Raw genomic sequence first — 12,500 nt, 5'->3', positions numbered from 1 at the left:
AAAGAAGAAGAAGAAGAAAAAGAAGAGAGAGAGAGAGAGAGCGAGAGAGAGAGAGAGAGAGAGAGAGAGAAAGAGAAAGAGCAAAGAGAAAGAGAAAGACCAAAGAGAAAGAGAGAGCGAGAGAGAGAGAAAGAGAGAGCGAGAGAGAGAGAAAGAGGGAGAGAGAAAGAGAAAGAGAAAGAGAGAGAGAGAGAGAGAAAGAAAAAGAGAGAAAGATAGCAAACAAACGCAAATTCACCCAAAGAGAAATCGAAACTCCGCCACAGGAAGCGTACACACGTGAGGACGCCTGAAAGTGATGCTGAAGCGTTTCCATCAATCACTGTAACTGCTTCCTATTTGTTAGCGGTCGGTTTCGTCTGTCCCGTGATGGATGCTGCGGCCCTTTACTGTCTCCTCTCTCTCTTTGTCTTCTCCTTTTCCTCCTCTTTCCCTCTTTTCTCTTCCTTCTTCATCTTCTCATTGTTATCTTCTTTCCCTTTTCTTTCCTCCTCTGAATCTTTTGTTTGTTTGATTTTACTTGTTTGATATTATCTCTCGATAGGTGCCGCATCCCTTAATATCTCAGCCATGTATGAGAGGCTATTCTCCCGGCAACAACTATTTCCGGTCGACATTACTCAAACGTAATAAAAAAGATGAAACAATGCTGGGCGCGGGATGCCGTACATTTTCTCGCACACACACAGACGCAAAAAAAAGGAAAAAAAAAAGATGAAAAAAGAATAGTAGAAGAAGAAGAAAAAAAGAACATCCTTCGGTATTGATTGTCTAGTTGGTCGGTGCTACCCCCCGTCCCCCGCCCTCCCCCTACAAAGAAAAAAAAAAATAGATTTATGAAAATAAGAAAAAAGTCAAAAAGGAAAACAGACACGATAAAATCACTGAATTCCTCGCTCGTCCTCGAAATCTGCGGGAAGGAATCCCCCGGTCTCACCTTCAGGGGCCACCACCACCATGCTTCCTAAAGGGACCTCTTACCTCGTTGCGCTACCATTGATATCTCCCCTTCTTATCTCTCGTCTTCATCTAGGTGCTGACGGGGGCTTGTTCTGCATAGAAGCTTTAGAATATTCGATGTATACAGCCTGCGCACATTAGAAGTCAGGTCACGTGCTGAGTAACGATGACAATATCTCTCAAATCAGAATAAATTACATGAGCCTGATGACTACCGCGGCCATGGGAGACTCACAAGAATGAAACTCGCCTGAGGGAACATGCGGGGGCAGTCACGGGTGTCGCCTTCACACTCTTGAGTTTTTTTGTTGTTGTTTTTTCTTTGCTCAGCTCTCTTCTTTATTTCGTTGTTCGTTGGTAGCTTTAAGAGACCTTTTTTTATGGCGATGTGGCGAATTTATTTTTAAGATTCTCTGTATGTTGATCGTCTCCGTTCCTTTCTCTCTCCCTTCCCTCTTCTGATCCCCACACTTCTTATTATTCTCTCGCTTCGCCCTCCTCCTCCACCCCTGTCCCCGCTCCGCCCTCTTCGCTCGGACTATAAGCGTTTGATTGCTCTATCTCCGTCCGCTCTCCGTGCCCTTTGGCCTTCCATGAGCCGTCACCTCGTCGCCGTTTCTCACGCCAGAGCTCGATATATTTCGTCCCCGAGAGCGCGCGAGAGGAGGTGCTGGCGGGGCGTCAGCGAACTACAAGAAAAATGAATTGTTAATGGTCCTCCGCGGTGACGTTAATTCGGGCGTTATCAACACCGAGGTCGATATCGACGGCGCGAGGGGCTTACCTTTGTCCGGTATCTTGCCAAAGGTCTCTTTTTACGCTCTCCATTACCCCGCTGCCCTCTTTATGTGCGCCCTTCCTCGCGGGGGAGCTCGGGCGGGCGGCAAGGGCGCCTCCAACTGCGCTCCTGCAACGGCGCTGACGTCAGGATGTCCGAGAGCAGCTCTTCCCCGCCTCGAACAGCGCAAGCGGTTCCGAGGGCGAGCGCAATAAGTGAGGCTCTCGGAACCTCTTCAGCTGTTTTTGCTGTTAGGCGGCCACAATAGGCCCGTCCAACGGCGCCGAAAGTCACCCGCGGCCGCCACATAAAGCCTCCATTCATAGCCTCCATAGCCTTATTCACACGACTTGTCGCGTTCGGACGCCCGTTTTATCAAGCCTTTACCGGATGCTATAATTCAAGATTTTTCTGCCGTTTTTTTTTTTTTTTTTTTTTTTTTTTTGCGCCCGACGTACACTCGGATCGATGCCCGTGATTGGCACTTTCAGGCTTTAAATTTCATGATTATCTCATCTAATGTCTCGTAATGACTCACCTGGGCTTCAGGTTCGTTGATCAGTTTACACCTCAGCGCTCGTGCACGGACACACCCCGGCGTGATCCACAGACGTCTGTCAGGTAGTTTATAAACCCCATCGCTTATGCCGACGCTGACTAATAGTTTGTTGGTTTAGGTTTGTACAGTGTGTCATCCCACAGGCCGCTTGGGAGTATCCATGTGCAGGGTTTATATATATATATATATATACATATATATATATATATATATATATATATATATATATATATATATATATATATATATATGTGTGTGTGTGTGTGTGTGTGTGTGTGTGCATATGTGTGTGTGTGTATGTATACACACACACACACACACACACACACACACACACATATATATATATATATATATATGTATATATATATATATATGTATACATAATCACACACACACGCACAGGCAGGGACATAATGAAACCCCTCTATGTTTATGTGCGCTGGCCATCAAGGCCATGCATAAAACCCCCATTAAGACCTGCAGCCGCGCCGGGCGAGTTCCCAGGAGCTGCCACATACCAGGGTTCGACCCAGCTGGTGTCAAGGCTTCACCCTGGTCGCGTTCGAGTCCCATCAATCTTGTGCTGGAGATAAGCCGAGATAAGGATTCCGTGTTTTCCCACAGATTCTATCCTTACATATCATTATCATATCGACCTGGATGCAATTCCGATCATAGTGGGTAGGATGCCCTGCGCCCCACACGTTCTCGGTTCGGCTTGCTTCGTTCTCGGTTCGACTTGCTTCGTTCTCGGTTCGGCTTGCTTCGTTCTCGGTTCGACTTGCTTCGTTCTCGGTTCGGCTTGCTTCGTTCTCGGTTCGACTTGCTTCGTTCTCGGTTCGGCTTGCTTCGTTCTCGGTTCGGCTTGCTTCGTTCTCGGTTCGACTTGCTTCGTTCTCGGTTCGGCTTGCTTCGTTCTTGGTTCGGATTCGCTTCGGCGATTTGCGGTCTTATTCTGTTTGTTTGTTTGTTTACGGAGGAAAGATATGAAAGAAGTCAGGGATTATTGTTGATTTCGTGATGAGGAAATGTCAAGATTCCATAACTTGTTATTTATATTATTTTCATTATTATTATCATTATTCTTATTATTATTATTATCATCATTATTATTATTATAGTTATCATCATTGTTATCATTATTATTACCAATATATTTATTCTTATTATTACTATCATCATTATTATCATCATTATTGTCATTATCATTATCATTACTATTATCATTATATATTATGATTATGATAATAATTATCCTCATCATTACCATTATCATGATTATCCTCATCACAATTATTATTAACATCATCTTTATATCTATTGCCATTTTTACTATCATCATCATCATCATCTTTCTAAATCCACATGAACATAAAGATCTCAAATTTCGTACTCGACTAAAAAACATATTTTTCATCCCTCTACACTTCACCACATGAGTTACACAAAGGCAGTATCATTACTTCTCCAAAGATGAAATATTCCGCCATTTTATACCAACACCCTTAACAAAAGAGGAGGAAAAAAAAGAACAATAAAAAGCAATAAAACATTATCACACCGGTACCTACTATTGCAATCACAAAACTTAAGTATACGGTTCTGTCAACTATAACCTGTATTAACGGCTTCTCCCAAACCATAACCCCTTAACTGCCTGCAACGTCGCAACAAGAATGCAACCGGGAGTAATATCGGGGTATCAATAATCAATGATTCTTGATCATTATTCCAAAACGTGACGCATAAGAGAGTCTGGCCGCTGTAAAGATCATTTTCTCTCCGGCTCAGGAATTTTGATAGGTCAGTAAGAAGGGAACTGAGGACGTGGTGGAGGAGGAGGGAGAGGAGGAGGAGGAGGAGGAGGACGAAAAAGAGGAAGAGGGGGAGGGAGAGGAGGAGGAGGACGAAAAAGAGGAAGAGGTAGAAGAGGAGGAGGACGATAAGGAAAAGGAGGAAGAGGAGGAGGACGAAGAAGAGGAAGAGGTAGAAGAGGAGGAGGACGATAAGGAAAAGGAGGAAGAGGAGGAGGACGAAGAAGAGGAAGAGGTAGAAGAGGAGGAGGACGATTAGGAAAAGGAGGGAGAGGAGGAGGACGAAGAGGAAAAGGAGGAAGAGGAAGAGGACGGAAAAAAAGTGAAAGGGGAAGGACGAAGAGGAAGAGGAGGATGATCATGATGAAGAGGAGGATGAGTGATAAGAAAATAAGATAAGGATTAGAATTAGGAGGAGGAGAAAGAAGAAGATAGAAGTAGGAAAAGGAGGAGGAGAACAAAAGGAGGGAAGAGATGAGGGTGAGGAAGAAGGAAAGGAAGAAGACAGAGGAGGAAGAAGACCACCAAAGACGAAAATGAAATGAAATAAAAAAACAAGCAATCTACGAAAAATATGCGGGAGCGAAAGGGGGGAAAGTGAGAGAAGAGGAGGAAAGAGGAAGAAGGAGTAAAGGATGGAAAAAGAAACAGGAACAAAAATATAGAGAGGGAGAGGAAGAAAGAAAGAGATAGAAAAAGAGAGAGAAAGAAAGACTGAGAAAAAGAAAGAAAAAAAGTAATGAAAGAAGAAGACGAAAAAGAAGATATGGGGGGAATATTCAGCATGGGTTATATAGAGAGGTTCCCAGGCAGGTTACACTCTCGAATTCGACCCGGGAATGCATCTATTTTTTCCTTGGGATCATTCTGTGTCATCTTTAGTATGCATTCCTTGATTTACGCCTTGAAAGGTATCCTTGCCTTGGGGGTTGCCTGCTGTATCATATGGATGAACAGATAAGGATAAGCATTTCTGCCATCTTAATCTATGCTAGATCTTAAGAATTTTTTTTTTTTTGTGTGTTTATTTATATATTTAGACTTATATGCGAACACACTTGCATAGAGTATATGCATACATGTATGCATATATATATATATATATTATATATATATATATATATATATATATATATATATATATATATATATATATATATATATGTGTGTGTGTGTGTGTGTTATTGTGTATGTATATATATATATATATATATATTATATATATATATATATATACAGGTATATATATATATGGTATATATATATATATATATATATATATATATATATATATATATATATATATATATAATATATTATATGTATACATACTATATATATATATATATATATATATATATATATATATATATATATATGTATATATATACATATATATGTGTGTGTGTGTATACATATATGTATATGTATAAGTATATATATATATATATATATATATATATATATATATATACATGTATGTATATACATACATATACACATATATACATGTGTGTGGCTGTTTCGCAATCACCCGTAATAACATAGACCCTTCTTCCCGCCCACAGCATGCAGAGAGACAGCCTTCCTGTACGCCCTCACGTCGGCCGCCGTCACACACACCGTAACACGCGCGTGCACTGAAGGATCCATCGACTCCTGCAATTGCGACTATAGGACAGAAGGACCTTCAGGTGAGTTAGTTTTGAGGATTGTGAATAGCATTATTATCATTATCTTTAGAGATAAAAATAATGATGATTATGATGGTAATGATGGCAATAGTAGATGTATTAGTAGTGGTTATGATAACGATTGTGATAATGATGATAATAATAATGATTTAATAAGGATAATGACAATAATGTAATAATGATAGTGATATAATAATGATAATAATATAATAATGATAATAATATAACAATGATAACAATACCAATATAACAATAACAACAACAATAATAATAACAACAACAAAAATAATGATGAAAACAATAATAACAAAGTCACTATTTAAAAAAAAAAAAAAAAAAAAAAAAAAACACACACACACACAGACATCAACACCACATCGTAATAACACGTGTTTCTACCGCAGGACTCGACTGGGAATGGGGCGGCTGTTCCGACAACATTGACTTCGGCGACAACTTCTCCCGGCTGTTTGTCGACGCCGGGGAGAAGGGGCGCGACCCGAGGTTTCCGATGAATCTTCACAATAACGAAGTGGGGAGACTGGTGAGTGTTTTTTTTTTCTCTATTTTTATTTTTTATTTTTTTTCATAATTAGTTTATTATTAATAGTAGTGGTAGTATTATCATTTTTTTTCTCCCTTTTCATCTTCGCTTTATCATTACTATTGTGTGTTGTTATTGATATTATCATTATTATTATCATTATTATTATCATTATCATCATTATTGTTATTATCATCCTTATTATTGATATTATTAGCTTGTTATTATTATTGTTATCATTATTATTAGAATTATCATTGTTATCAGAATTATCATTATTAACCTTATTGATATCATTATCATTATTGATATTATTATCATTATCAATATCATTAATGTTATTATCACAATTATTATCATTTTTTTCTCATCATTAATGTTATCATTACCATTATTATCATCATTATTGTGATCATTACCATTTCATTAATATCCAACCATTGTTATCATTAATGTAATATAATCTCATTATTATTATTACTCTTATCATTATCATTATTATTATAACTTTCATTTCTAATAATAACAATATCATTAGTAATCATTTTTCTATTTTAACTTTGCTTGGTTGCTGTAAATAAACCATTGAATTTTCTTTCTTTCGATGTGAGTCTGTCTTTCGTATATTGGCTCTGTGTAATCATTTAAGACTGCCTTTCTTTTCCATCTGTTTATGTATCCTTCTCTACCTCTCTTTCTCTCTCCTCTCTTTCTCTCTGTCCCTACATCCCTCCCTCCCTCTCTTTTTCTTCTCCTCCCTCCATCTCTCTCTATCTACCTCTCTCTCCCTGAATCTCTTTCCCTCCCTCCATCTCTCTCTTTCTCTCCCTCCTCTTCCTCTTCTCACTCTCTATTTACCTCTTCCTCTCCTTCCTATACCCAGATCCAATGCAATCCCCCTCGCTTTTTTTTTCAACATAAAAGACAAACATGTACACAAAATAGAAAAAAAAAAAAAAAAAAAAAAAAAATATATAAAATACATGATGGCGATTTCGAAAATTCCCATGAAATATCTTAGGGGATACGGTATGCGATAAGAATTTCTAGAGGGAGTAACCGTGAATGCCAACGTATTTAGAGATCATATCAGAAAAGAATGATTGATAAACCGTGAAATAAGGAAATTGCACAGACCGCTACTTCGGGTAAATGACCTTATGGTGTTTTTGCTTTTGGCCGCTAAGGTCAAAGTTTGGCGATGTAGTGATAGGAGAATGAAAGGAAATAGAGATGAGAAATATGTTTTATTTATTTATTTATTTATTTATTATTATTATTATTATTATTATTATTATTATTATTATTATTATTATTATTATTATCCTTATTATTATTATTATTATTATTATTATTATCATTATTATTATTATTATTATTATTATCATTATTATATATATAAATATATCTACACACCTTATTATTATTATTGTAATTATTATTATTATCGTATATATATATATATATATATATATATATATATATATATATATATATATATATATATATATATATATATATATATACACACCTTTTTATATGAAAGGCAAATGAAAGTTTGATATGAGAGAGATACATTGTTATGTCTGGAGACATAGTAACGTAAGGGGTGAGAATAATAGGCTATTTAGTAGCATAGTCACATAAAACACATACAACACATACACAAACACATACACACATACATACAGAGAGAGAGACAGAGAGAGGGAGAGAGAGAGAGAGAGAGATGGAGAGAGAGAGACAGAGACAAAGAAAGAGACAGAGAGAGAGAGGGAAAATAGCAGTCAACAAGAGAGAACTTTTGGGAAGAAAGAGAGGGGAAAAAATCCCAGATCAGTATTACCAGACCGAGCTAGTTCCCAGACCCGCCGCAAAAACACTTTTTCCCCTCCTTTCGTGGTGAGAAACATTGTCTTGGACATTTCTTGGTTAACTTTCGAGTGAGGCGAATCAGCACGCACTCTACCTGTTTTTTTTTCAAGAAAACGTATTTCTCTCCGTTACGCCGGCGTCTCTGTCATGACGTATTTTATTGTGTTATTTGTTTCGTCATGTCATCGTTATTAGTGCCTTTTCTATGAGTTGGTATCGTTTATATATAATCATCAACTACGTATCGTCTGTATTAGAATCTCTATAATGCTAATAAGTATTGATTAAGATAATAATAGTTTATATCAGCAGTTCCCCTTTTCACTTCATGATGCAAAGGACGTATCTTTTATCTTGACCCTGTGGTCTGTTTCCTTGTTCATCTGTTTTTCCCTGTTGACAAAACTTATTTTTCACGAGACAAAAGAAGAATCCATCTTTAACCATCCCTGTGTCAAGTGCTTAATGACCCCTCACTAAGTGGCTTTAATTACCCCTGACCACTTTTCTTTGAAGTTCCAATTAAACAGACGCCCAAAAAAAGGAGACCCAATTCCCGGTCGAGTCCTGCGACCAAAACACAAAAGAAATTGGACATATTCGGCAGGTAACATAATTAGTCTCGGACCTACCACCGAACCTACCATAAACCGGGGTTCCTCAACCACAACTATTACTAGTAACACTAACTAACACTATAGTTGGACCCTCTACCCCCTCCCCCCCCCTCCCCTCATCGACGCTCCATGTTGTTTATTACTCCCTGCTTGTCTCGGAGTTGATGCTTCGGCAAAGGGAGGGATTAGATCTATTTTGGAAAGGCGAGGGGAGGGGGAAGGGAGGGGGAGGGGAGGGGGGGGGATGCTGGATACACAAAGGATCCCTTGATTTCTGGTTTTAATTGCTGCTTTCGACGCGCAGTGATGTGTCATTTCTATGCGGTCTGATTATGGTTGGAATCCCTTTGATGTTGTCTTCTTTTATCTCCAGTTTGTTTTTGAATGGATCTAGACTGATACGTTTTTTTTTTATTATTGATTCTCTCACTACATATAAAAAAAATAAGACTACCGGGGTATTTGATATGACAAATTGCTACTCGAACAAGAAGAACACAGATACCTAATCTTTATACCGCTGATGCCAATCATGACAGTGTTTATAGCTGCGTTTACTACTGCCACAAGCGCCGTCACAGCCGCGTCACACCACTCGAAGCCTCAAGCAAATTCTCTTAACGCTCTTCGGTGATCGCGACCACGTTACCAGAACGAATTCTCGACCAAAATGCTACCGGCGCCGCTGACGTTAAGATGAGATACTACCACTGCCGAGGCGAGTTTGGTCTTTCTTTCTTTCTTTCTCTCTCTCTTCTTTTTCGTGTTTCTCTTTGCTCGTCTTTCTTCGTCACATCTCACTTGCCGTCTTTCTTAATTTATCCCACTTTTCTTTTTTTTTTGCATCTCCGTATGACTGTCTCTCTCTCTCTCTCTCTCTCTCTCTCTCTCTCTCTTTCTCTCTTTTCGTGTTTCTCTTTGCTCTTCTTTCTTCCTCCCATCTCACTTGCCCTCTTTCTTAATTTATCTCACTTCTTTTGGCATCTCCGTATGAATGTTTCTCTCTCTCTGTCTCTCTCTCTCTCTCTCTCTCTCTCTCTCTCTCTCTCTCTCTCTCTCTCTCTCTCTCTCTCTCTGATATATCGACATGAAAATGATGATTAAAATGCGGACTCTATTATGATAAACATGTCTTTCCCGAACGCATTTGCTCTCTCGGAATTATCCTGACGCGCCGGTGGCAAGACAGACGAACAGACATCACATGCTGGAAAGGCCAAGATCAGTGCGAACAGGTTAGAAAAAAAGACATTCCCAGCTGCCAAGGCTCTTCCACCATTATTAACATTCAGACGCCGAAAATAAACTTTTGATACAAAGGTTTATGTGCTACAGCTGTAATACTGTCGTAGATCCCAAGCGGACGCGAGTGGCACTCTCTTGCCTCACTCGCAAGCTCAAGCAACATTGGCTGCGTCCGTCCACGCATCCGAGCAGCACATCTGACAGTCTGGCCGTCATATTCATGCAAACAACCATGCAAATGATGAACACGAAAATCATACTAGTCATGAAGTAAGTGAAGAAGTTATTGAAGGCAAGATAATAGTCGCTGCGGTGTTGATAATGATGTTTGTGCGGAGGGCCGCCTCTTGACACCGACCGTGGCAAATTTTGTACACTAACCGACCTCGACCCGCCTCGCTGCCGCTCCCACGTCGGATAAAGTTATCTCCGGGTTGGGTAACGGTGTTCGGGTATTTGGATTGTTACTCGGGCTTCGATTACCAAAGGTTCGGGCCATCAATTTCGCGGTAGAATGGTTGTTACACGAGACTAGGCAGTGAGATATAACGAGGAGTGTTACATTATGAGGGAGATCGCCTTGTTATTTATGACTCGGTGTGAGGCGACCATAACGCCGGTCTCTTTTTTTTATGCTACGTCGAGAGGAATTCCAAAAAAAAAAAGATAATTAGTTACGCTGCGAGCACAATATTTTACATATATAAAGTGAATTTTCCTTCTAATGGCACGCCGTCTCTAACGAACAGTAAAAACTAATGTGATAATCAAGTAGATAATGATAATTAACCGCGAAAATGTATGTAGAAAAAAAAAGAGAGAAATAAAATACCAACTGGTGTTGTAGAAAACCGTTTAATTAATTAAGGTTCTGGATATATCACCGGAATCAAAGTGTCGAGCACTTGTCCCTCAGCCATAATTTACGAGAACTTGGTCGTCTTGTTTACTAGAGCTATCTCCATCTGCTAAATCTAAGGACGAGAAGATCCTGCAGAAGGAGGTGAATGGATGGGGGATGGAGAGGAGGAGGAGGAGGGGGAGAAATGAGGTGGGGGGTCGAGGAGGGGGAGGGGGAGGGCGGGGGAGAAATGAGGTGGGGGGCTGGGTGGGAGAAAGGTGGTGGTGGTGGTGGTGGTGGGGGTGGGATGGGCGGGGAGAGAAATGAGGTGGGGGGTCGAGGAGGGGTGCTAGGTGGGAGAAAGGTGGTGGTGGTGGTGTGGGGGGGTACTTGAATGGTGAATGAGTTGAGGGGGGGTGGGGGTGGAGGGAGATCGAGCAGGAGGGGGAGGGGATACCTGAATGGGGAAGGGCTGGGGGAAAGAGGGGGGGGAGACTTAAAAAAGAAGGGGGTAGGGGGGGGGGAGTGATACAGTGAGGGTCTCTCAAACTCTGTAACTTTATGGATAAATCAGACAAGAACCTTATCCTTAATGACAAGAAATTTAGATTAAAGAAAAACACAAACAAATAAATCAGTAAAAAAAAAAATAAAATAAATAAATAAAATAAATAAATAAAATAAAATAAGGAAGAAAAAATTATTCATGGTCACATAAACTCATGAACCTTATACGCCATCAACCTTTTTTTTTCTTCTGATTCAAGGACCAAATGCGCGCTTAATGTATAATAATTATCTCTCCCTTTTCACTTGATAACCATTTGCCTGATGATGATAAATGAAGACAATCATAATGAATAGAAAAGAAGTGAGAAAAAAAATTGTTGATAACGTTGCAAATCAATCATTATATCATCCAGTGAGAAGACTCATGGAGAGATGATGATGAAAAGAAAGAAAGAAAAAAAAAATCCATTGTGTTCAAAATCATTACCGCCACCCACACCGTCCCACCCATGTAGCCTAAGTCAAGGCTACCCAGCCTGTCCGAACACCGCGGGAGGTAGTGATCACGCTTGTGGCGAAGAAAGGAAGGAGTTAGAGAGAGAGAGAGAGAGAGAGAGAGAGAGAGAGAGAGAGAGAGAGAGAGAGAGAGAGAGAGAGAGAGAGAGAGAGAGAGAGAGAGAGAGAGAGAGGAGAGAGGAGAGAGAGAGAGAAGAGAGAGAGAGAGAGAGAGAGAGAGAGAGAGAGAGAGAGAGAGAGAGAGAGAGAGAGAGAGAGAGAGAGAGAGAGAGAGAGAGAGAGAGAGAGAGAGTTACGTGGTTGTGATGAGCGTGGTGGAGATAGAGAGATAGATTGTGAGGGGCGTGTTGTGGAGAAAGGGGGAGGGGAGGAGGGTGGGTGGGGAGAAGGGTGGGAGGGAGAGTGGGTAGGTGGAGGGAGGGAGGAAGGGAGGGTAGGTGGGAGGGTGGGTAGTGGAGAAGGGAGTGGGGGTGAGTGGGAGGGAGGAGGTGAGAAAGAGAGAAAAAAAAATATATACATACATATGTATATATATATATATATA

General features: G+C 40.0%; 1 protein-coding gene across 1 annotated transcript in view; it reads left to right on the top strand.

Moving 5' to 3' along the window:
- Positions 1-12,500, top strand: part of LOC122247722 (Wnt family member 1 wingless) — a 121,368-nt gene that overhangs the window by 78,385 nt on the left and 30,483 nt on the right. Inside the window, 2 exon segments of the mRNA XM_086538224.1 lie at positions 5,683-5,808; positions 6,213-6,352. Coding sequence (XP_086394350.1) covers positions 5,683-5,808; positions 6,213-6,352 — 266 coding nt within the window.

This window comes from Penaeus japonicus, unplaced genomic scaffold (assembly GCF_977035675.1).
Source record: "Penaeus japonicus unplaced genomic scaffold, GWHDUDI00000001_assembly GWHDUDI00000007, whole genome shotgun sequence".
Lineage (NCBI taxonomy): Eukaryota > Metazoa > Arthropoda > Malacostraca > Decapoda > Penaeidae > Penaeus > Penaeus japonicus.
The sequence above is the reverse complement of the archived record's forward strand: the minus strand, read 5'-3'. Positions and strand labels throughout refer to the sequence as shown.